This window comes from Cyprinodon tularosa, unplaced genomic scaffold (genome assembly GCF_016077235.1).
Source record: "Cyprinodon tularosa strain WSP-4 unplaced genomic scaffold, ASM1607723v1 ctg314, whole genome shotgun sequence".
In the NCBI taxonomy this organism is placed as follows: domain Eukaryota; kingdom Metazoa; phylum Chordata; class Actinopteri; order Cyprinodontiformes; family Cyprinodontidae; genus Cyprinodon; species Cyprinodon tularosa.
The window spans coordinates 679,918-703,197 of NW_024039024.1; the positions used below are offsets into that span (position 1 = coordinate 679,918).

Here is a 23,280-nt window from a genome sequence, read left to right on the forward strand (position 1 = left end):
CACCAGGGGCCATCAATTTTGAACCTTTTCACAATATTCTAATTTTCTGATATGATGAATTTGAGATTTTCATTTGTTGTCATTTGTAATCATCAAAATTAAACAAAATAAACATCTGAAATATATGAGTTTGTATGTAATGTATGAATATAATATACAAGTTTCACTTTTTAAATGGAATTACTGAAATCAATCTACTTTTTCATGATATTCTAATTTTATGACCAGCACCTGTATAGTGGCAGAAATTTGTGTGTGACTTCTAAAATAGCAAGACAGTGAAACAAGTTAAAGTGATAGTAAAGTATTGGTTTGACTGCTGATTTCTGTTGTGTCAGCTGTTATTGCAGTATAAAAGTGAACAGGAACACTTTAAATGTATTTAATTCTTTAAGCCAGGTCAATCAAAATAAGGCATATTGGGGGCTACTGATAAGATTAATAATAGAATGGCAGTGATAACATGGGCCAGCACTGATAAAAACAGAATGAGCGTGTTAGCTTTCCACAGGCTGGGCCAGTCATTTAAAAGGCTGATGCTGGCCTTGGATAGGCTTGTGTTAGCATTGGAGTTGCTGGTGAGAAGCATGCCTTGGCTGGTCACTCAGTATAATACATGCATCCTTCTTTAAAAAAAAAAAGAAAAAGAAAGAACATTTAATCAAGAAATATGGTTGGCATACAATCTCTAGAAGCAACTTAAATTTACAGCGTTTCCTTTGACAGAATGTACTGTTATTCAAAATAATGTCAAGCAACAATATGAAACATAACCTGATACATGCAAAGCTTATAATTATTCGGATCAGTAGCTGTCTTTGGAATTGATATGGTATGTATTAGTCTTCATTTTGGCTCCTATAGTGGGTTACTGCCTTTGTGCTGAATAATAATTAGAGTCTGATTGGACAGTGTGAATTATTCTATTTTAAGGGAATCATTAGGATTGATGTGAACCTCTATTAATGCCTAACTAGTTTCTATACTATCATAAATTTAATAGAGCTCTGTGTTTCTTTGTTCAATAAGAAGAGGCCCCCATGACACTGACTCTCTCTCTCCCCAATTCAGGACCTAGAAGCTACACCAACATAGCATCTCCAGACCTCCTGCATTACATCAACTCAGTCTACCATGTATATAGTATATAGCTACATACTATATATTGTATTGCATGTTTTATATTGTATATAGCTATAGATTTTGAATTCTGTATTTATATCTAATTTATCTGCAATATCAACACCAAGTCAAATTCCTTGTACAAACCTTTTTGGCAAAAAACTTGATTCTTATTCTGATGGTGCCTTGACATGGCATTTGCATTGAACTTGCACAAAGCTCCTAAATTTTTTTATATTGTGATTTTTTTTTCAGTTCAGCTTTTTAAGTTTAAAGATACACCACAAATTCAATTGTGTTTTTATTTATTACACAAATGCTAAGGCAACATAAAGGTTTGGAATGGCAAAAATTTTTATCCCATTGTGTTATATACCAACATTACATCTACAGTGCAGTATTACATATGATCAGCAATCTACTATTTACTAATTGCTTTTGGTGATGGGACTTGAGACATTAACTTAGCTTACTCTTACAGCTGGTAAATCAAGTTGAAAAACAAGAATTAACTATATAAATCTGTTTATTTCATTTACTTAGCAGAATGCACACAAAAGCATGGTTCCAAAAAAGATGCACTCCATATAATATGACCAATGGTATACAGATTTCTAACTGTGCTGTAGTTATTTGAAAACTGATTACATCAAAAGGTGACTGTAACATGATAAGTGTCAATACAAAAAGAAAGTGTCAACATGAAATTAAATACAGACCATAACTACCGGTAAGGATGTAAAAAAAAAAAAAAAAAAAAAAGACAGGATTTTTGATACCAGTTTAAGATAAACAAAACAAGTGAACTTTTTTATGTGACAAAAACTTGGAGGAAATATGTCTTTTCTTAAATGAAGAGACAGCAATCAGAAGAAAAATAAGCACTTCAAAGAATATCCAAAAGGATTGTCTTTGCAATTATGCTATATACAATGTTTGTTTTCAGAATGTTGTCGAAATTATATGTTAAAAATACAATTCTGCACTGACTTATAGTGAAGCATAGAAAATAAATCATTGTACACACATTAGAATGGCAACTGAATAAAATTGTGTTTGAATGTAAAAAGAGCATTTTCCTTCAAAACAACTGTGGCGTCTTTTCTTTTCATGAGACCCCTGCATAGCAATATGCAATCTATTCAATAAAAACACTTATTTAAAAGGATAGAAAAAAAATGTAAATTTATGTGTCATGTAATAGATTAATAAATCTGGACTATGTACAAACAATGTTCATTAATAAAAGTATACATTTATCTTATTTACAGTTTGAAAAAAAATTAACAATCTGATGCACTCCTATTAAATTCTCTTTAATATAATCAATCTTTGGTAAACAGAGACAAAAATCTATATTCTAGGATTAAACATTCAAAACTCAAAATTTAAACTGCAATAGAAGATTGTATTTGAGTGCATATAAGAAAGATTAATTGCGTTTACTGTTACTTTTTTGGTGTAACTGATAGCTCAAGTTTTGGAAACCTGAAGCCACCTCTTGATCCACTGTCACTGCTTGAGGATGACGACAATCTGGATTTCTTGAGAGGCACAGAAACATCTGTAGCCCCTTCTATCTGTCCTTCATTGTCGTTTCCAAGTGTCACTTCGTATGAGCCCTTTGACTTTGACCCAAAACCTCCAAACGTGCCAAACTTTAACTTGCCTTTCTTTCCTTTGCCCTTACTGTCTCCTACATCTATCGAAATGTCACCACCCTCAGTTTCTGAAAGAGCGGAAGGAGAACTAACAGCAGCTAGTGAACCTTCATCACTTGCAGAGGAGGATCGATGCTTTGATTTTTTAAATAGATCCAGTGAGGCTGACTTTCCTTTAGTTGATAAACTGACACCAGAATCACCTTCTAGGCCAAATTTTCCACTAATCATTTCACCTGAATGTACTTTAGCAGCACTTCCTTCTTTACCACTTACACCTAAACCTAATTCTGGTTCACAAAGGTCACTTGTACTACTTCCTTTTGCTTTTGATTTGCCAAACAATTTTGGCACCTTCACCTTTGCTTTGACATCGCCATGCTTCTGTTCTGGACTTGGAATGTCAATATTTTCTGAACTAACTTTAAGATTGACTGACTGAGACCCACTATTTTCATCCTGGCCTTCCACCGTAGGAAGAAGAACACCAAATCTTGGCATTTTGATTTTGGGAAAGTGTATTTTACCCTCTGGGTATTGAAGGCCACTGGCTGATTGTCCTGAAACACTTGGACTAAACTGTGGACCACCTCTTATACCTTTTACTTCAACATCAGGACCTTCCAAATAACCTGTTGCACTTTTGGATGATAAATCTGTATCGTCACCTGTTAGCTTTGGAGATTTTATATCTAACTCTACATCAGGAAAATGAAGTTTACCGAAAAGAGGTTTCTTAGCTTTTGTTCCCTTGCCATGAATATGAGTTGTATCAACACTTAGGTCTACCTCTGGTGTTTTTATATCAGCCTCTGGGTTCATATCTTTTCCTTTAACTTTTGGAAGTTTAAACTTTCCCTTTTTACCTTTTACATTAATATTTATGTCAGGGGCATCAAGACTTGCTTCAGAGGATTCAAATTCTGTTCCTTTAATGTCTGCTTCAAGTGTTTTAGTGTTCATGTCAGCTTTAGAAAAGTTTAAATCAACTTCTGGCCCTGATGGCATTTTGATTTTAGGAATTTCAAATGAACCCTTTGGCCCTTCCAAATCAACCTCTGGAGCTTTGATATCAACTCCAGGTTTTGTTAATTTTCCTTTAATTTTTGAACCATCCATATCACTTTCAAGTTTTGGGCCTTTCAGGTTTAAGTCAACTTTAACATCACCCTTTGTTTTAGGCCCTGTCAGATTAATGTTAAAGTCTGGCAAAGTGGGTCCTGATGCTGATTGAAGTTTAAATTTTGGGCTTTTGAGATTTGCCTCAGGACCTTCAACATCCATTTCACCAGCTTCGATATCAACATTAGAGATTTCTTTATCAATGGTAGCATTTGGAACAGCTGTGGTATGATCTGATCTTTCCAGCTGTGGAAGTTTAATACCAAAAGATGGTATTTTGATTTTTGGCATGTCCACTCCACCTGTAGGTTCCTCAACTTCAACCTTTGGACCTTTCATACCAGCTTCAATAGAAAGATCACTTGCACCTTTTATTTTTGGACCTTTGAGGTTTATGTCTACATCTGATGTAGATATTTTTGGTCCAGAAATTGTGGGTGTATTAAATTCGGGTCCTCCTATCTTGCCACCAGAGCTCTCAATGCTTAAATTTCCACCAGATTTTGACAGATCTGTTTCAGGCACTCCAATCTTTGGACTTTTGTTTCCAAATTTTGGAATCTTAAATTTAGACCCTTTAGATTTTGAACCAGTCAAAGTCAGTTCTTGGTCAAGACCCTCAAAGCTACCAGACTTTCCTTTTATGTTGACATTTCCATGTTCCAGTTTAATATCAGTCTCTAAGGTTTTTATCTTTGGACTCTTGAATCCAACCTTTGGCATTTTAAACTTAGATTTTTTGGAGCTGTGTTCCAGGACATCGCATTTGACATCTGGTCCCTTAAGTTCAGCTTTAGGTAATATAACCTCTCCTTTCAGGACACCCTTTGGTTTTGGTCCTTCCAAGTTAATGTCAACACCTGGCATGGAGATTGTTGGTCCAGATAAAGTTGGCTTGTTAAATTTGGGACCTTTCACTTTTACATTCGCTCCTTCAATATCAACATCTGGTGCTTTCACATCAATATCTGCCTTGGGGAGGTCAATATCAACATCAGGTCCTTCTATTTTGGGGCCTTTCATTCCAAGTGATGGCATTTTGAACTTAGGCATTTTGAGTCCACCTTTTGAGCCCTCAATGTCAATGTTTGGACCTTCAATGTCCAGATCTGGTCCCTTTATATCTCCTTTAATCTTTGGCATTTTAATATCCATATCACCTTCAACTTTTGGACCTTTTACATTAAGATCAACATCAGGTACATCAACTTTTGGACCTTTTAGGTTAAGGTCGACATCTGGGAGATCAACCTTTGGACCTTTTAGATTGAAGGATGGCATGTTCATAGAAGGCATTTTAAATCCTCCCTTTGGCCCTTCAATATCAACTTCTGGACCTTTAATGTCAACTTGAGGTGTTTTCATGTCTCCTTTTATCTTAGGAACAGAAACATCCATGTCACCCTTGAGTTTTGGGCCTTTCAAATTGAAATCAACATCTGGCATTGATAGCTTTGGTCCAGATATGTTGGGCATGTTGAATTTGGGTCCTTTCACTTTTAGATCTGCTCCTTCAATATCAACATCTGGTGCTTTCACATCAATATCTGCCTTGGGAAGGTCAAGATCAATATCAGGTCCTTCTATTTTGGGGCCTTTCATACCAAATGATGGCATTTTGAACTTAAGCATTTTGAGTCCACCTTTGTGGCCCTCAATGTCAAAATTTGGACCCTCAATGTCCAGATCTGGTCCCTTAATATCTCCTTTAATCTTTGGCAGTTTGATATCCACATCACCTTCAACTTTTGGACCTTTTACATTAAGATCAACATCTGGTACATCAACTTTTGGACCTTTTAGATTGAAGGATGGCATGTTCATAGAAGGCATTTTAAATCCTCCCTTTGGCCCTTCAATATCAACTTCTGGACCTTTAATGTCAACTTGAGGTGTTTTCATGTCTCCTTTAATCTTAGGAACAGAAACATCCATGTCACCCTTGAGTTTTGGGCCTTTCAAGTTGAAATCAACATCTGGCATGGAGATATTTGGTCCAGATATGCTGGGCATGTTGAATTTGGGTCCTTTCACTTTTAGATCTGCTCCTTCAATATCAACATCTGGTGCTTTCACATCAATATCTGCCTTGGGGAGGTCAATATCAATATCAGGTCCTTCTATTTTGGGGCCTTTCATACCAAATGATGGCATTTTGAACTTAGGCATTTTGAGTCCACCTTTGTGGCCCTCAATGTCAACATTTGGACCTTCAATGTCCAGATCTGGTCCCTTAATATCTCCTTTAATCTTTGGCAGTTTAATATCCAGATCACCTTCAACTTTTGGACCTTTTAGATTGAGATCGACATCTGGTACATCAACTTTTGGACCTTTTAGATTGAAGGATGGCATGTTCATAGAAGGCATTTTAAATCCTCCCTTTGGCCCTTCAACATCAAATTCTGGGCCTTTAATGTCAACTTCAGGTGTTTTCATGTCTCCTTTTATCTTAGGAACAGAAACATCCATGTCACCCTTGAGTTTTGGGCCTTTCAAGTTGAAATCAACATCTGGCATGGATATCTTTGGTCCAGATATGCTGGGCATGTTGAATTTGGGTCCTTTCACTTTTAGATCTGCTCCTTCAATATCAACATCTGGTGCTTTCACATCAATATCTGCCTTGGGGAGGTCAATATCCAGATCAGGTCCTTCTATTTTGGGGCCTTTCATTCCAAATGATGGCATTTTGAACTTAGGCATTTTGAGTCCACCTTTGTGGCCATCAATGTCAATATTTGGACCTTCAATTTCAATATCTGGTCCCTTGATATCTCCTTTAATCTTTGGCAGTTTAATATCCACATCACCTTCAACTTTTGGACCTTTTAGATTTAGGTCAACATCTGGCACATCAACTTTTGGACCTTTTAGGTTAAGGTCAACATCTGGGAGATCAACCTTTGGACCTTTTAGATTGAAGGATGGCATGTTAATAGAAGGCATTTTAAATCCTCCCTTTGGCCCTTCAACATCAACTTCTGGACCTTTAATGTCAACTTCAGGTGTTTTCATGTCTCCTTTTATCTTAGGAACAGAAACATCCATGTCCCCTTTGAGTTTTGGGCCTTTCAAGTTGAAATCAACATCTGGCATGGATATCTTTGGTCCAGATATGCTGGGCATGTTGAATTTGGGTCCTTTCACTTTTAGATCTGCTCCTTCAATATCAACATCTGGTGCTTTCACATCAATATCTGCCTTGGGGAGGTCAATATCCATGTCAGGTCCTTCTATTTTGGGGCCTTTCATTCCAAATGATGGCATTTTGAACTTAGGCATTTTGAGTCCACCTTTGTGGCCCTCAATGTCAACATTTGGACCTTCAATGTCCAGATCTGGTCCCTTAATATCTCCTTTAATCTTTGGCAGTTTAATATCCAGATCACCTTCAACTTTTGGACCTTTTAGATTGAGATCGACATCTGGTACTTCAACTTTTGGACCTTTTAGATTGAAGGATGGCATGTTCATAGAAGGCATTTTAAATCCTCCCTTTGGCCCTTCAACATCAACTTCTGGGCCTTTAATGTCAACTTCAGGTGTTTTCATGTCTCCTTTTATCTTAGGAACAGAAACATCCATGTCACCCTTGAGTTTTGGGCCTTTCAAGTTGAAATCAACATCTGGCATGGATATCTTTGGTCCAGATATGTTGGGCATGTTGAATTTGGGTCCTTTCACTTTTAGATCTGCTCCTTCAATATCAACATCTGGTGCTTTCACATCAATATCTGCCTTGGGGAGGTCAATATCAGGTCCTTCTATTTTGGGGCCTTTCATTCCAAATGATGGCATTTTGAACTTAGGCATTTTGAGTCCACCTTTGTGGCCCTCAATGTTAACATTTGGACCTTCAATGTCCACATCTGGTCCCTTAATATCTCCTTTAATCTTTGGCAGTTTAATATCCAGATCACCTTCAACTTTTGGACCTTTTAGATTTAGATCAACATCTGGTACATCAACTTTTGGACCTTTTAGATTGAAGGATGGCATGTTCATAGAAGGCATTTTAAATCCTCCCTTTGGCCCTTCAACATCAACTTCTGGGCCTTTAATGTCAACTTCAGGTGTTTTCATGTCTCCTTTTATCTTAGGAACAGAAACATCCATGTCACCCTTGAGTTTTGGGCCTTTCAAGTTGAAATCAACATCTGGCATGGATATCTTTGGTCCAGATATGTTGGGCATGTTGAATTTGGGTCCTTTCACTTTTAGATCTGCTCCTTCAATATCAACATCTGGTGCTTTCACAACAATATCTGCCTTGGGGAGGTCAACATCCATGTCAGGTCCTTCTATTTTGGGGCCTTTCATTCCAAATGATGGCATTTTGAACTTAGGCATTTTGAGTCCACCTTTTGAGCCCTCAATATCAATATTTGGACCCTCAATGTCCACATCTGGTCCCTTGATATCTCCTTTAATCTTTGGCAGTTTAAAATCTACGTCACCTTCAACTTTTGGACCTTTTAGATTGAGGTCAACGTCTGGCACATCAACTTTTGGACCTTTTAGGTTAATGTCAACGTCTGGGAGATCAACCTTTGGACATTTTAGATTGAAGGATGGCATGTTAATCGAAGGCATTTTAAATCCTCCCTTTGACCCTTCAATATCAAATTCTGGACCTTTAATGTCAACTTCAGGTGTTTTCATGTCTCCTTTTATCTTAGGAACAGAAACATCCATGTCACCCTTGAGTTTTGGGCTTTTCAAGTTGAAATCAACATCTGGCATGGAAATCTTTGGTCCAGATATGCTGGGCATGTTGAATTTGGGTCCTTTCACTTTTAGATCTGCTCCTTCAATATCAACATCTGGTGCTTTCACATCAATATCTGCCTTGGGGAGGTCAATATCAATATCAGGTCCTTCTATTTTGGGGCCTTTCATTCCAAATGATGGCATTTTGAACTTGGGCATTTTGAGTCCACCTTTGTGGCCTTCAATGTCAACATTTGGACCTTCAATGTCTACATCTGGTCCCTTTATATCTCCTTTAATCTTTGGCACTTTAATATCCACATCACCTTCAACTTTTGGACCTTTTAGATTAAGATCAACATCTGGCACATCAACTTTTGGACCTTTTAGGTTAAGGTCGACATCTGGGAGATCAACCTTTGGACCTTTTAGATTGAAGGATGGCATGTTCATAGAAGGCATTTTAAATCCTCCCTTTGGCCCTTCAATATCAACTTCTGGACCTTTAATGTCAACTTCAGGCGTTTTCATGTCTCCTTTTATCTTAGGAACTGAAACATCCATGTCCCCCTTGAGTTTTGGGCCTTTCAAGTTGAAATCAACATCTGGCATGGATATTTTTGGTCCAGATATGCTGGGCATGTTGAATTTGGGTCCTTTCAGTTTTACATCTGCTCCACTGACATCGACATCTGGTGCTTTCACATCAATATCTGCCTTGGGAAGGTCAAGATCAACATCAACATCTGGACCTTCTACTTTCGGGCCTTTCATTCCAAATGATGGCATTTTGAACTTAGGCATTTTGAATCCACCTTTTGAGCCCTCAATATCAAAATTTGGACCCTCAATGTCCACATCTGGTCCCTTTATATCTCCTTTAATCTTTGGCAGTTTAATATCCACGTCACCTTTGACTTTTGAACCTTTCAGATTAAGGTCAACATCTGGTACATCAACTTTTGGACCTTTTAGGTTAAGGTCAACATCTGGAACATCAACTTTTGGACCTTTTAGATTGAAGGATGGCATGTTCATGGAAGGCATTTTAAATCCTCCCTTTGGCCCTTCAATATCAACTTCTGGACCTTTAATGTCAACTTCAGGTGTTTTCATGTCTCCTTTTATCTTAGGAACAGAAACATCCATGTCCCCCTTGAGTTTTGGGCCTTTCAAGTTGAAATCAACATCTGGCATGGAAATTTTTGGTCCAGATATGCTGGGCATGTTGAATTTGGGTCCTTTCAGTTTTACATCTACTCCGTCTAAGTCAACATCTGGAGTTTTAATATCAATATCTGCCTTTGGGAGATCAATATCTACATCAGGGCCTTCTACTTTTGAGCCTTTCATTCCAAAGGATGGCATTTTGAACTTAGGCATTTTGATTCCCCCTTTGTGGCCCTCAATGTCAATATTTGGACCTTCAATATCCACATCTGGTCCTTTGATATCGCCTTTTATCTTTGGAAGTTTAATATCTACATCACCTTCGACTTTTGGACCTTTTAGATTAAGGTCAACATCTGGCACATCAACCGATGGACCTTTTAGATTGAAGGATGGCATGTTAATAGAAGGCATTTTAAATCCTCCCTTTGGCCCTTCAATATCAATTTCTGGACCTTTAATGTCAACTTCAGGGGTTTTTACGTCTCCTTTTATCTTAGGAACAGAAATGTCCATGTCACCCTTGAGTTTTGGGCCTTTCAAGTTGAAATCAACGTCTGGCATGGAAATCTTTGGTCCAGATATGCTGGGCATGTTGAATTTGGGTCCTTTCATGTTTACATCTGCTCCTTCAATATCCACATCTGGTGTTTTCACATCGATATCTACCTTGGGGAGGTCAATATCAGGTCCTTCTATTTTGGGGCCTTTTACTCCGAATGATGGCATTTTAAATTTAGGCATTTTAAGTCCACCTTTGTGGCCCTCAATGTCAACACTTGGACCTTCAATGTCCACATCTGGTCCTTTTATATCTCCCTCAATGTTTGGCAGTTTTATATCCACATCGCCTTCAACTTTTGGGCCTTTAAGATTAAGGTCAACATCTGGAATATCCACCTTTGGACCTTTGAAATTTACTGATGGCATTTTAAACTTAGGCATTTCAAATCCCCCCTTTTGTCCTTCAATTTTAAGTTCTTGACCTTTAACGTCAACTTCTGGGGATTTTATGTCACCTTCAATTTTTGGAGATGAAATATTGGCATCTGCTTTGAGTTTTGGACCTTTCAAGTTGACATCCATATCTGGTAAAGATACCTTTGGACTTGTAATTTTTGGCATTTTGAATTTTTTTCCTTTTACTTTAGCATTTGATCCCTCAATGGCAATGTCTTTGCCCTTAAGTTCAATATCACCAGGGTTGACATCAACACTTGGTTTAGGGAGGTTTATATCAACATCAGGGCTTTCAGCTTTTGATCCTCTGAATCCAAATGATGGCATCTTAAACTTAGGCATTTTGAACCCACCTTTGTGGCCCTCAATTTCAAGATTGGGACCATCAATATCAACTTCAGGGCCTTTAATATCTCCTTTAATCTTTGGCAATTCAGCATCTCCACCTCCTTCAAGTTTTGAGCCTTTCAGGTTAACATCAATGTCTGGAACATCAACTTTTGGACCTTTGAAATTAACTGAGGGCATTTTGATTTTGGGCATCTCAAAACCTCCCTTTGGCCCTTCAATATCAACATCTGGACCTTTCATATTTCCTTTAATCTTTGGCAGTTTAACATCAATATCTCCTTCTACTTTTGGACCTTTTAGATTAAGGTCAACTTCTGGAACATCAACCTTTGGACCTTTTAGATTTAAGGATGGCATGTTCATAGAAGGCATTTTAAATCCTCCCTTTGGCCCTTCAATATCAACTTCTGGACCTTTAATGTCAACTTCAGGTGTTTTCATGTCTCCTTTTATCTTAGGAACAGAAACATCCATGTCCCCCTTGAGTTTTGGGCCTTTCAAGTTGAAATCAACATCTGGCATGGATATCTTTGGTCCAGATATGCTGGGCATGTTGAATTTGGGTCCTTTCAGTTTTAAATCTGCTCCACTGACATCGACATCTGGTGCTTTCACATCAATATCTGCCTTGGGAAGGTCAAGATCAACATCAACATCTGGACCTTCTACTTTGGGGCCTTTCATCCCAAATGATGGCATTTTGAACTTTGGCATTTTGAATCCACCTTTTGAGCCATCAATATCAATATTTGGACCCTCAATGTCCACATCTGGTCCCTTGATATCTCCTTTAATCTTTGGCAGTTTAATATCCACATCACCTTCAACTTTTGGACCTTTTAGATTAAGGTCAACGTCTGGCACATCAACTTTTGGACCTTTTAGGTTAAGGTCGACATCTGGGAGATCAACCTTCGGACCTTTAAGATTGAAGGATGGCATGTTCATAGAAGGCATTTTAAATCCTCCCTTTGGCCCTTCAATATCAACTTCTGGACCTTTAATGTCAACTTCAGGTGTTTTCATGTCTCCTTTTATCTTAGGAACAGAAACATCCATGTCCCCCTTGAGTTTTGGGCCTTTCAAGTTGGAATCAACATCTGGCATGGATATCTTTGGTCCAGATATGCTGGGCATGTTGAATTTGGGTCCTTTCAGTTTTAAATCTGCTCCACTGACATCGACATCTGGTGCTTTCACATCAATATCTGCCTTGGGAAGGTCAAGATCAACATCAACATCTGGACCTTCTACTTTGGGGCCTTTCATCCCAAATGATGGCATTTTGAACTTTGGCATTTTGAATCCACCTTTTGAGCCATCAATATCAATATTTGGACCGTCAATGTCCACATCTGGTCCCTTGATATCTCCTTTAATCTTTGGCAGTTTAATATCCACATCACCTTCAACTTTTGGACCTTTTAGATTAAGGTCAACGTCTGGCACATCAACTTTTGGACCTTTTAGGTTAAAGTCGACATCTGGGAGATCAACCTTCGGACCTTTAAGATTGAAGGATGGCATGTTCATAGAAGGCATTTTAAATCCTCCCTTTGGCCCTTCAATATCAACTTCTGGACCTTTAATGTCAACTTCAGGTGTTTTCATGTCTCCTTTTATCTTAGGAACAGAAACATCCATGTCCCCCTTGAGTTTTGGGCCTTTCAAGTTGAAATCAACATCTGGCATGGATATCTTTGGTCCAGATATGCTGGGCATGTTGAATTTGGGTCCTTTCAGTTTTAAATCTGCTCCACTGACATCGACATCTGGTGCTTTCACATCAATATCTGCCTTGGGAAGGTCAAGATCAACATCAACATCTGGACCTTCTACTTTGGGGCCTTTCATCCCAAATGATGGCATTTTGAACTTTGGCATTTTGAATCCACCTTTTGAGCCATCAATATCAATATTTGGACCCTCAATGTCCACATCTGGTCCCTTGATATCTCCTTTAATCTTTGGCAGTTTAATATCCACATCACCTTCAACTTTTGGACCTTTTAGATTAAGGTCAACGTCTGGCACATCAACTTTTGGACCTTTTAGGTTAAGGTCGACATCTGGGAGATCAACCTTCGGACCTTTAAGATTGAAGGATGGCATGTTCATAGAAGGCATTTTAAATCCTCCCTTTGGCCCTTCAATATCAACTTCTGGACCTTTAATGTCAACTTCAGGTGTTTTCATGTCTCCTTTTATCTTAGGAACAGAAACATCCATGTCCCCCTTGAGTTTTGGGCCTTTCAAGTTGAAATCAACATCTGGCATGGATATCTTTGGTCCAGATATGCTGGGCATGTTGAATTTGGGTCCTTTCAGTTTTAAATCTGCTCCACTGACATCGACATCTGGTGCTTTCACATCAATATCTGCCTTGGGAAGGTCAAGATCAACATCAACATCTGGACCTTCTACTTTGGGGCCTTTCATTCCAAACGATGGCATTTTGAACTTTGGCATTTTGAGTCCACCCTTTGAGCCCTCAATATCAACATTTGGACCCTCAATGTCCACATCTGGTCCCTTGATATCTCCTTTAATCTTTGGCAGTTTAATATCTACGTCACCTTCAACTTTTGGACCTTTTAGATTGAGGTCAACATCTGGCACATCAACCTTTGGACCTTTTAGGTTAAGGTCGACATCTGGGAGATCAACCTTTGGACCTTTTAGATTGAAGGAAGGCATGTTAATAGAAGGCATTTTAAATCCTCCCTTTGGCCCTTCAATATCAACTTCTGGACCTTTAATGTCAACTTCAGGTGTTTTCATGTCTCCTTTTATCTTAGGAACTGAAACGTCCATGTCCCCCTTGAGTTTTGGGCCTTTCAAGTTGAAATCAACATCTGGCATGGATATCTTTGGTCCAGATATGCTGGGCATGTTGAATTTGGGTCCTTTCAGTTTTAAATCTGCTCCACTGACATCGACATCTGGTGCTTTCACATCAATATCTGCCTTGGGAAGGTCAAGATCAACATCAACATCTGGACCTTCTACTTTGGGGCCTTTCATTCCAAATGATGGCATTTTGAACTTTGGCATTTTGAGTCCACCTTTTGGGCCCTCAATATCAACATTTGGACCCTCAATGTCCACATCTGGTCCCTTGATATCTCCTTTAATCTTTGGCAGTTTAATATCTACGTCACCTTCAACTTTTGGACCTTTTAGATTGAGGTCAACATGTGGCACATCAACTTTTGGACCTTTTAGGTTAAGGTCGACATCTGGGAGATCAACCTTTGGACCTTTTAGATTGAAGGAAGGCATGTTAATAGAAGGCATTTTAAATCCTCCCTTTGGCCCTTCAATATCAACTTCTGGACCTTTAATGTCAACTTCAGGCGTTTTCATGTCTCCTTTTATCTTAGGAACAGAAACATCCATGTCCCCCTTGAGTTTTGGGCCTTTCAAGTTGAAATCGACATCTGGCATGGAAATCTTTGGTCCAGATATGCTGGGCATGTTGAATTTGGGTCCTTTCAGTTTTACATCTGCTCCACTGACGTCGACATCTGGTGCTTTCACATCAATATCTGCCTTGGGAAGGTCAAGATCAACATCAACATCTGGACCTTCTACTTTGGGGCCTTTCATTCCAAATGATGGCATTTTGAACTTAGGCATTTTGAGTCCACCTTTTGAGCCCTCAATATCAATATTTGGACCCTCAATGTCCACATCTGGTCCCTTTATATCTCCTTTAATCTTTGGCAGTTTAATATCCACGTCACCTTCAACTTTTGGACCTTTTAGATTAAGGTCAACATCTGGCACATCAACTTTTGGACCTTTTAGGTTAAGGTCGACATCTGGGAGATCAACCTTTGGACCTTTTAGATTGAAGGATGGCATGTTCATAGAAGGCATTTTAAATCCTCCCTTTGGCCCTTCAATATCAACTTCTGGACCTTTAATGTCAACTTCAGGCGTTTTCATGTCTCCTTTTATCTTAGGAACAGAAACATCCATGTCCCCCTTGAGTTTTGGGCCTTTCAAGTTGAAATCGACATCTGGCATGGAAATCTTTGGTCCAGATATGCTGGGCATGTTGAATTTGGGTCCTTTCAGTTTTACATCTGCTCCACTGACGTCGACATCTGGTGCTTTCACATCAATATCTGCCTTGGGAAGGTCAAGATCAACATCAACATCTGGACCTTCTACTTTTGGGGCCTTTCATTCCAAATGATGGCATTTTGAACTTAGGCATTTTGAGTCCACCTTTTGAGCCCTCAATATCAATATTTGGACCCTCAATGTCCACATCTGGTCCCTTTATATCTCCTTTAATCTTTGGCAGTTTAATATCCACGTCACCTTCAACTTTTGGACCTTTTAGATTAAGGTCAACATCTGGCACATCAACTTTTGGACCTTTTAGGTTAAGGTCGACATCTGGGAGATCAACCTTTGGACCTTTTAGATTGAAGGATGGCATGTTAATGGAAGGCATTTTAAATCCTCCCTTTGACCCTTCAATATCAACTTCTGGACCTTTAATGTCAACTTCAGGTGTTTTCATATCTCCTTTTAACTTAGGAACAGAAACATCCATGTCCCCCCTTGAGTTTTGGGCCTTTCAAGTTGAAATCAACATCTGGCATTGAAATCTTTGGTCCAGATATGCTGGGCATGTTGAATTTGGGTCCTTTCACTTTTAGATCTGCTCCTTCAATATCAACATCTGGTGCTTTCACATCAATATCTGCCTTGGGGAGGTCAATATCAATATCAGGTCCTTCTATTTTGGGGCCTTTCATTCCAAATGATGGCATTTTGAACTTGGGCATTTTGAGTCCACCTTTGTGGCCTTCAATGTCAATATTTGGACCTTCAATGTCTACATCTGGTCCCTTTATATCTCCTTTAATCTTTGGCACTTTAATATCCACATCACCTTCAACTTTTGGACCTTTTACATTGAGATCAACATCTGGCACATCAACTTTTGGACCTTTTAGGTTAAGGTCGACATCTGGGAGATCAACCTTTGGACCTTTTAGATTGAAGGATGGCATGGTCATAGAAGGCATTTTAAATCCTCCCTTTGGCCCTTCAATATCAACTTCTGGACCTTTAATGTCAACTTCAGGTGTTTTCATGTCTCCTTTTATCTTAGGAACAGAAACATCCATGTCCCCCTTGAGTTTTGGGCCTTTCAAGTTGAAATCGACATCTGGCATGGAAATCTTTGGTCCAGATATGCTGGGCATGTTGAATTTGGGTCCTTTCAGTTTTACATCTGCTCCACTGATGTCAACATCTGGTGCTTTCACATCAATATCTGCCTTGGGAAGGTCAAGATCAACATCAACATCTGGACCGTCTACTTTCGTGCCTTTCATTCCAAATGATGGCATTTTGAACTTAGGCATTTTGAGTCCACCTTTGGGGCCCTCAATGTCAATATTTGCACCTTCGATGTCCACATCTGGTCCCTTGATATCTCCTTTCATCTTTGGCAGTTTAACATCCACATCCCCTTCAATTTTCGGACCTTTGAGATTGAGGTCAACATCTGGGACATCAATTTTTGGACCTTTTAGATTGAATGATGGCATGTTCATAGAAGGCATTTTAAATCCTCCCTTTGGTCCTTCAACATCAACTTCTGGGCCTTTAATGTCAACTTCAGGTGTTTTCATGTCTCCTTTTATCTTAGGAACAGAAATATCCATGTCCCCCTTGAGTTTTGGGCCTTTCAAGTTGAAATCAACATCTGGCATGGATATCTTTGGTCCAGATATGCTGGGCATGTTGAGTTTGGGTCCTTTCAGTTTTACATCTGCTCCACTGACATCGACATCTGGTGCTTTCACATCAATATCTGCCTTAGGAAGGTCAAGATCAACATCGACATCTGGACCTTCTACTTTGGGGCCTTTCATTCCAAATGATGGCATTTTGAACTTAGGCATTTTGAGTCCACCTTTTGAGCCCTCAATATCAATATTTGGACCCTCAATGTCCACATCTGGTCCCTTTATATCTCCTTTAATCTTTGGCAGTTTAATATCCACGTCACCTTCAACTTTTGGACCTTTTAGATTAAGGTCAACATCTGGCACATCAACTTTTGGACCTTTTAGGTTAAGGTCGACATCTGGGAGATCAACCTTTGGACCTTTTAGATTGAAGGATGGCATGTTAATGGAAGGCATTTTAAATCCTCCCTTTGACCCTTCAATATCAACTTCTGGACCTTTAATGTCAACTTCAGGTGTTTTCATATCTCCTTTTAACTTAGGAACAGAAACATCCATGTCCCCCTTGAGTTTTGGGCCTTTCAAGTTGAAATCAACATCTGGCATTGAAATCTTTGGTCCAGATATGCTGGGCATGTTGAATTTGGGTCCTTTCACTTTTAGATCTGCTCCTTCAATATCAACATCTGGTGCTTTCACATCAATATCTGCCTTGGGGAGGTCAATATCAATATCAGGTCCTTCTATTTTGGGGCCTTTCATTCCAAATGATGGCATTTTGAACTTGGGCATTTTGAGTCCACCTTTGTGGCCTTCAATGTCAATATTTGGACCTTCAATGTCTACATCTGGTCCCTTTATATCTCCTTTAATCTTTGGCACTTTAATATCCACATCACCTTCAACTTTTGGACCTTTTACATTGAGATCAACATCTGGCACATCAACTTTTGGACCTTTTAGGTTAAGGTCGACATCTGGGAGATCAACCTTTGGACCTTTTAGATTGAAGGATGGCATGTTCATAGAAGGCATTTTAAATCCTCCCTTTGGCCCTTCAATATCAACTTCTGGACCTTTAATGTCAACTTCAGGTGTTTTCATGTCTCCTTTTATCTTAGGAACAGAAACATCCATGTCCCCCTTGCGTTTTGGGCCTTTCAAGTTGAAATCGACATCTGGCATGGAAATCTTTGGTCCAGATATGCTGGGCATGTTGAATTTGGGTCCTTTCAGTTTTACATCTGCTCCACTGATGTCAACATCTGGTGCTTTCACATCAATATCTGCCTTGGGAAGGTCAAGATCAACATCAACATCTGGACCGTCTACTTTCGTGCCTTTCATTCCAAATGATGGCATTTTGAACTTAGGCATTTTGAGTCCACCTTTGGGGCCCTCAATGTCAATATTTGCACCTTCGATGTCCACATCTGGTCCCTTGATATCTCCTTTCATCTTTGGCAGTTTAACATCCACATCCCCTTCAATTTTCGGACCTTTGAGATTGAGGTCAACATCTGGGACATCAATTTTTGGACCTTTTAGATTGAATGATGGCATGTTCATAGAAGGCATTTTAAATCCTCCCTTTGGTCCTTCAACATCAACTTCTGGGCCTTTAATGTCAACTTCAGGTGTTTTCATGTCTCCTTTTATCTTAGGAACAGAAATATCCATGTCCCCCTTGAGTTTTGGGCCTTTCAAGTTGAAATCAACATCTGGCATGGATATCTTTGGTCCAGATATGCTGGGCATGTTGAGTTTGGGTCCTTTCAGTTTTACATCTGCTCCACTGACATCGACATCTGGTGCTTTCACATAAATATCTGCCTTAGGAAGGTCAAGATCAACATCGACATCTGGACCTTCTACTTTGGGGCCTTTCATTCCAAATGATGGCATTTTGAACTTAGGCATTTTGAATCCACCTTTTGAGCCCTCAATGTCAATATTTGGACCCTCAATGTCTACATCTGGTCCCTTGATATCTCCTTTTATCTTTGGCATTTTTATATCTACATCACCTTCCACTTTTGGACCTTTTAGATTGAGGTCGACATCAGGTACATCAACTTTTGGACCTTTTAGGTTGAGGTCGACATCTGGGACATCAACCTTTGGACCTTTTAGATTGAAGGATGGCATGTTCATAGAAGGCATTTTAAATCCTCCCTTTGGCCCTTCAATATCAACTTCTGGACCTTTAATGTCAACTTCAGGTGTTTTCATGTCTCCTTTTATCTTTGGAGTTGAAACATCTACATCACCCTTAAATTTCGGGCCTTTCAAGTTGAAATCGACATCTGGCATGGAAATCTTTGGTCCAGATATGCTGGGCATGTTGAATTTGGGTCCTTTCAGTTTTACATCTGCTCCACTAATGTCAACATCTGGTGCTTTCACATCAATATCTGCCTTGGGATGGTCAATATCAACATCAACATCTGGTCCTTCTACTTTGGGGCCTTTCATTCCAAATGATGGCATTTTGAACTTAGGCATTTTGAGTCCACCTTTTGAGCCCTCAATGTCAATATTTGCACCTTCGATGTCCACATCTGGTCCCTTGATATCTCCTTTCATCTTTGGCAGTTTAACATCCACATCCCCTTCAATTTTCGGACCTTTTAGATTGAGGTCAACATCTGGGACATCAACTTTTGGACCTTTTAGATTGAGGTCAACATCTGGCACATCAACCTTTGGACCTTTTAGATTGAAGGATGGCATGTTCATAGAAGGCATTTTAAATCCTCCCTTTGGCCCTTCAATATCAACTTCTGGACCTTTAATGTCAACTTCAGGTGTTTTCATGTCTCCTTTTATCTGTGGAGTTGAAACATCTACATCACCCTTAAATTTTGGGCCTTTCAAGTTGAAATCGACATCTGGCATGGAAATCTTTGGTCCAGATATGCTGGGCATGTTGAATTTGGGTCCTTTCAGTTTTACATCTGCTCCACTAATGTCAACATCTGGTGCTTTCACATCAATATCTGCCTTGGGATGGTCAATATCAACATCAACATCTGGTCCTTCTACTTTGGGGCCTTTCATTCCAAATGATGGCATTTTGAACTTAGGCATTTTGAGTCCAACTTTTGAGCCCTCAATGTCAATATTTGCACCTTCGATGTCCACATCTGGTCCCTTGATATCTCCTTTCATCTTTGGCAGTTTAACATCCACATCCCCTTCAATTTTCGGACCTTTTAGATTGAGGTCAACATCTGGGACATCAACTTTTGGACCTTTTAGATTGAGGTCAACATCTGGCACATCAACCTTTGGACCTTTTAGATTGAAGGATGGCATGTTCATAGAAGGCATTTTAAATCCTCCCTTTGGCCCTTCAATATCAACTTCTGGACCTTTAATGTCAACTTCAGGTGTTTTCATGTCTCCTTTTATCTTTGGAGTTGAAACATCTACATCACCCTTAAATTTCGGGCCTTTCAAGTTGAAATCGACATCTGGCATGGAAATCTTTGGTCCAGATATGCTGGGCATGTTGAATTTGGGTCCTTTCAGTTTTACATCTGCTCCACTGATGTCAACATCTGGTGCTTTCACATCAATATCTGCCTTGGGATGGTCAATATCAACATCAACATCTGGTCCTTCTACTTTGGATCCTTTCATTCCAAATGACGGCATTTTAAATTTAGGCATTTTTAATCCACCTTTGGGGCCCTCAATATCAATATCTGAACTTTCAATGTCCAGATCTGGTCCCTCAATATCTCCTTTCATCTCTGGTAGCTTAACATCCACATCACCTTCAACTTTAGGGCCTTTGAAATCTAATGATGGCATTTTAATGGAAGGCATTTCAAATCCCCCCTTTGGCCCTTCAATATCAACTTCTGGACCTTTAAAGTCAACTTCAGGTTTTTTAATGTCCGATTTTATCTTTGGAGCTTGAACATCCACATCACCCTTGAATTTTGGGCCTTTTAAGTTGAAATCAACATCAGGCATGGATATCTTTGGTCCAGATATGCTGGGCATGTTGAATTTGGGTCCTTTCACTTTTACATCCTGTCCTTCAATATCTACATCTGGTGCTTTCACATCAATATCTGCCTTGGGAAGCTCAAGATCAATATCAACATCTGGACCTTCTGCTTTGGATCCTTTCATTCCAAATGATGGTATTTTAAATTTAGGCATTTTGAATCCCCCTTTGGGGCCCTCAATATCAATATCTGAACCTTCAATGTCCACATCTGGTCCCTTAATATCTCCTTTTATCTCTGGTAGCTTAATATCCACATCACCTTCAACTTTAGGGCCTTTCAGATTAAGATCAACTTCTGGAACATCAACTTTCGGGCCTTTGAAATCTAACGATGGTACTTTAATAGAAGGCATTTGAAATCCTCCCTTTGGCCCTTCAGTATCAACTCCTGGACCTTTAATGTCAACTTCAGGTTTTTTCATGTCTCCTTTTATCTTTGAAGCTGAGACATCTACATCACCCTTAAATTTTTGACCTTTTAAGTTTAGATCAACATCCGGCATGGATATCTTTGGCCCAGATATGCTGGGCATATTGAATTTGGGTCCTTTCACTTTTACATCCGCTCCTTCAATATCAACATCTGGTGCTTTCACATCAATATCTGTCTTTGGAAGGTCAATATTAACATCTGGACCTTCTACTTTGGGGCCTTTCATTCCAAATGATGGCATTTTAAACTTAGGCATTTTGAGTCCAGCTTTGGGCCCCTCAATATCAAAATCTGGCCCTTCAATGTCCACATCTGGTGCCTTCATATCGCCTTTAAACTTTGGCAGTTTAATATCAACATCCCCTTCAACTTTTGGACCTTTCAGTTTCAGGTCAACATCTGGAGCATCACCCTTTGGACCTTTGAGATCAAAGGATGGCATTTTTATGGAAGGCATTTCAAGTCCTCCCTTTGACCTTTCAATATCAACTTCTGGACCCTTTATTTCAATACCTGGTGTATTAATATCTCCTTTTAACTTTGGAGTTGAAACATCTAAATCACCTTTGAGTTTTGGGCCTTTTAAGTCTAAATCAACATCTGGAATGGATATGTTTGGTCCAGATAGGCTTGGCATGTTAAATTTGGGTCCTTCCAGTTTTGTGTCTGCCCCCTCAATGTCAACATCTGGTGCTTTCATATCAATATCTGCGTTAGGAAGGTCCACATTAACATCTTGACCCTCTACTTTGGCACCTTTGATTCCAAATGATGGCATTTTGAATTTTGGACCCCCTTTCTTGCCTTCTAAGTCAACAGTTGGACCTCCAATGTCTACATCTGGACCCTTTATATCTCCTTCTATGTTTGGCAGTTTAACATCAACACTCTCTTTCTGGCCTGTTAGGTTAAGTTTATCTGTAACACCACCTTTTGGACCTTTTAAGTTTACTGATGGCATTTTTATAGAAGGCATCTCACCCTTTGACCCTTCAGTATCAATTTCTGAACCTTTAATGTCAATTTCTGTTGTTTTAATGTCTACTTTTGTCTTCGGTGTTGAAACATCCATGTTACTTATTATTTTTGTACCTTTCAAGTTGAAATCAACATCTGGCATGGTTATCTTTGCTCCTTTCAGTTTTGCATCATGTCCTCCAAAGTCAACATCTGGTGCTTTTACATTAATACCTGCCTTTTTGAAGTCGATATCAATATCTGGGACATCAGCCTTTGGACCCTTTAAGTTAACTGATGGCATTGTAATTTGGGACATGCTTTTTCCTTCAGTGTCAACTTTTGGACCTTTTATGTCAATTTCTTTTGACACTTCTGTGCTGCCTTGACCAGGGGTTGTGGTGTTTAATGATGATATCTTTACATTAGGCCTTTTAAAACTGACTTCTTCTTTGCCAGACTTTAAATCAGAATTGGCAATTTCTACTTTGGTTCCTAATGTTTTACCAAATATAGTTTGTGTTTTTGACTCATCTATGCTTCCAGCTTCATCTTCTTCAGTTTCTCTGAAGACTTTAGAGCCTTCATGGCCTATTACTCCAAAGTTAGGTCCTTTAAATCTGACATCCTTTGACATTATAATTGTCTTTGACTGATCTCCACTACTACCCCTGTGTGTTTCTGATGAGATACCTTTAGCTCCAGTGTGGGTCACACTGTATGGTTCAAAAACACCCTCTTCTGCCTCCACTTTTGATAAAGGGCTTCCATGCAAGATTCTGACATGTGGAGAGCCATCTCCAGATTCATGTCTTTGTCCTTTGAAGTCTGGGCTTGAAAGTTCTAGTTTCTCACTTACACCACTTGGCATTTCCACTGTGTACGTAGTGATACGTCGAGTGATGGTTGTAATCGTACTGCCATCACTGCTGGTGCTGCTATGCCGCTCTGTACGAACATCCACTCCCTCTGCAAGGTCTTCAGATTTCAGCCTCGGTTTAATTTTTTTTGTGTATATCCTCTTGTAGTCCTCATCCTCTCCACTCT

General features: G+C 39.2%; 1 protein-coding gene across 1 annotated transcript in view; it reads right to left on the minus strand.

Moving 5' to 3' along the window:
* Positions 1-1,410: 1,410 nt before the first annotated feature.
* Positions 1,411-23,280, minus strand: part of ahnak (AHNAK nucleoprotein) — a 32,969-nt gene continuing 11,099 nt past the window's right edge. Inside the window, 5 exon segments of the mRNA XM_038292567.1 lie at positions 1,411-13,732; positions 13,775-15,275; positions 15,277-15,675; positions 15,677-18,318; positions 18,361-23,278. Of these exon segments, the coding sequence (XP_038148495.1) occupies positions 2,571-13,732; positions 13,775-15,275; positions 15,277-15,675; positions 15,677-18,318; positions 18,361-23,278 (20,622 nt within the window). The 3' untranslated portion in view covers positions 1,411-2,570.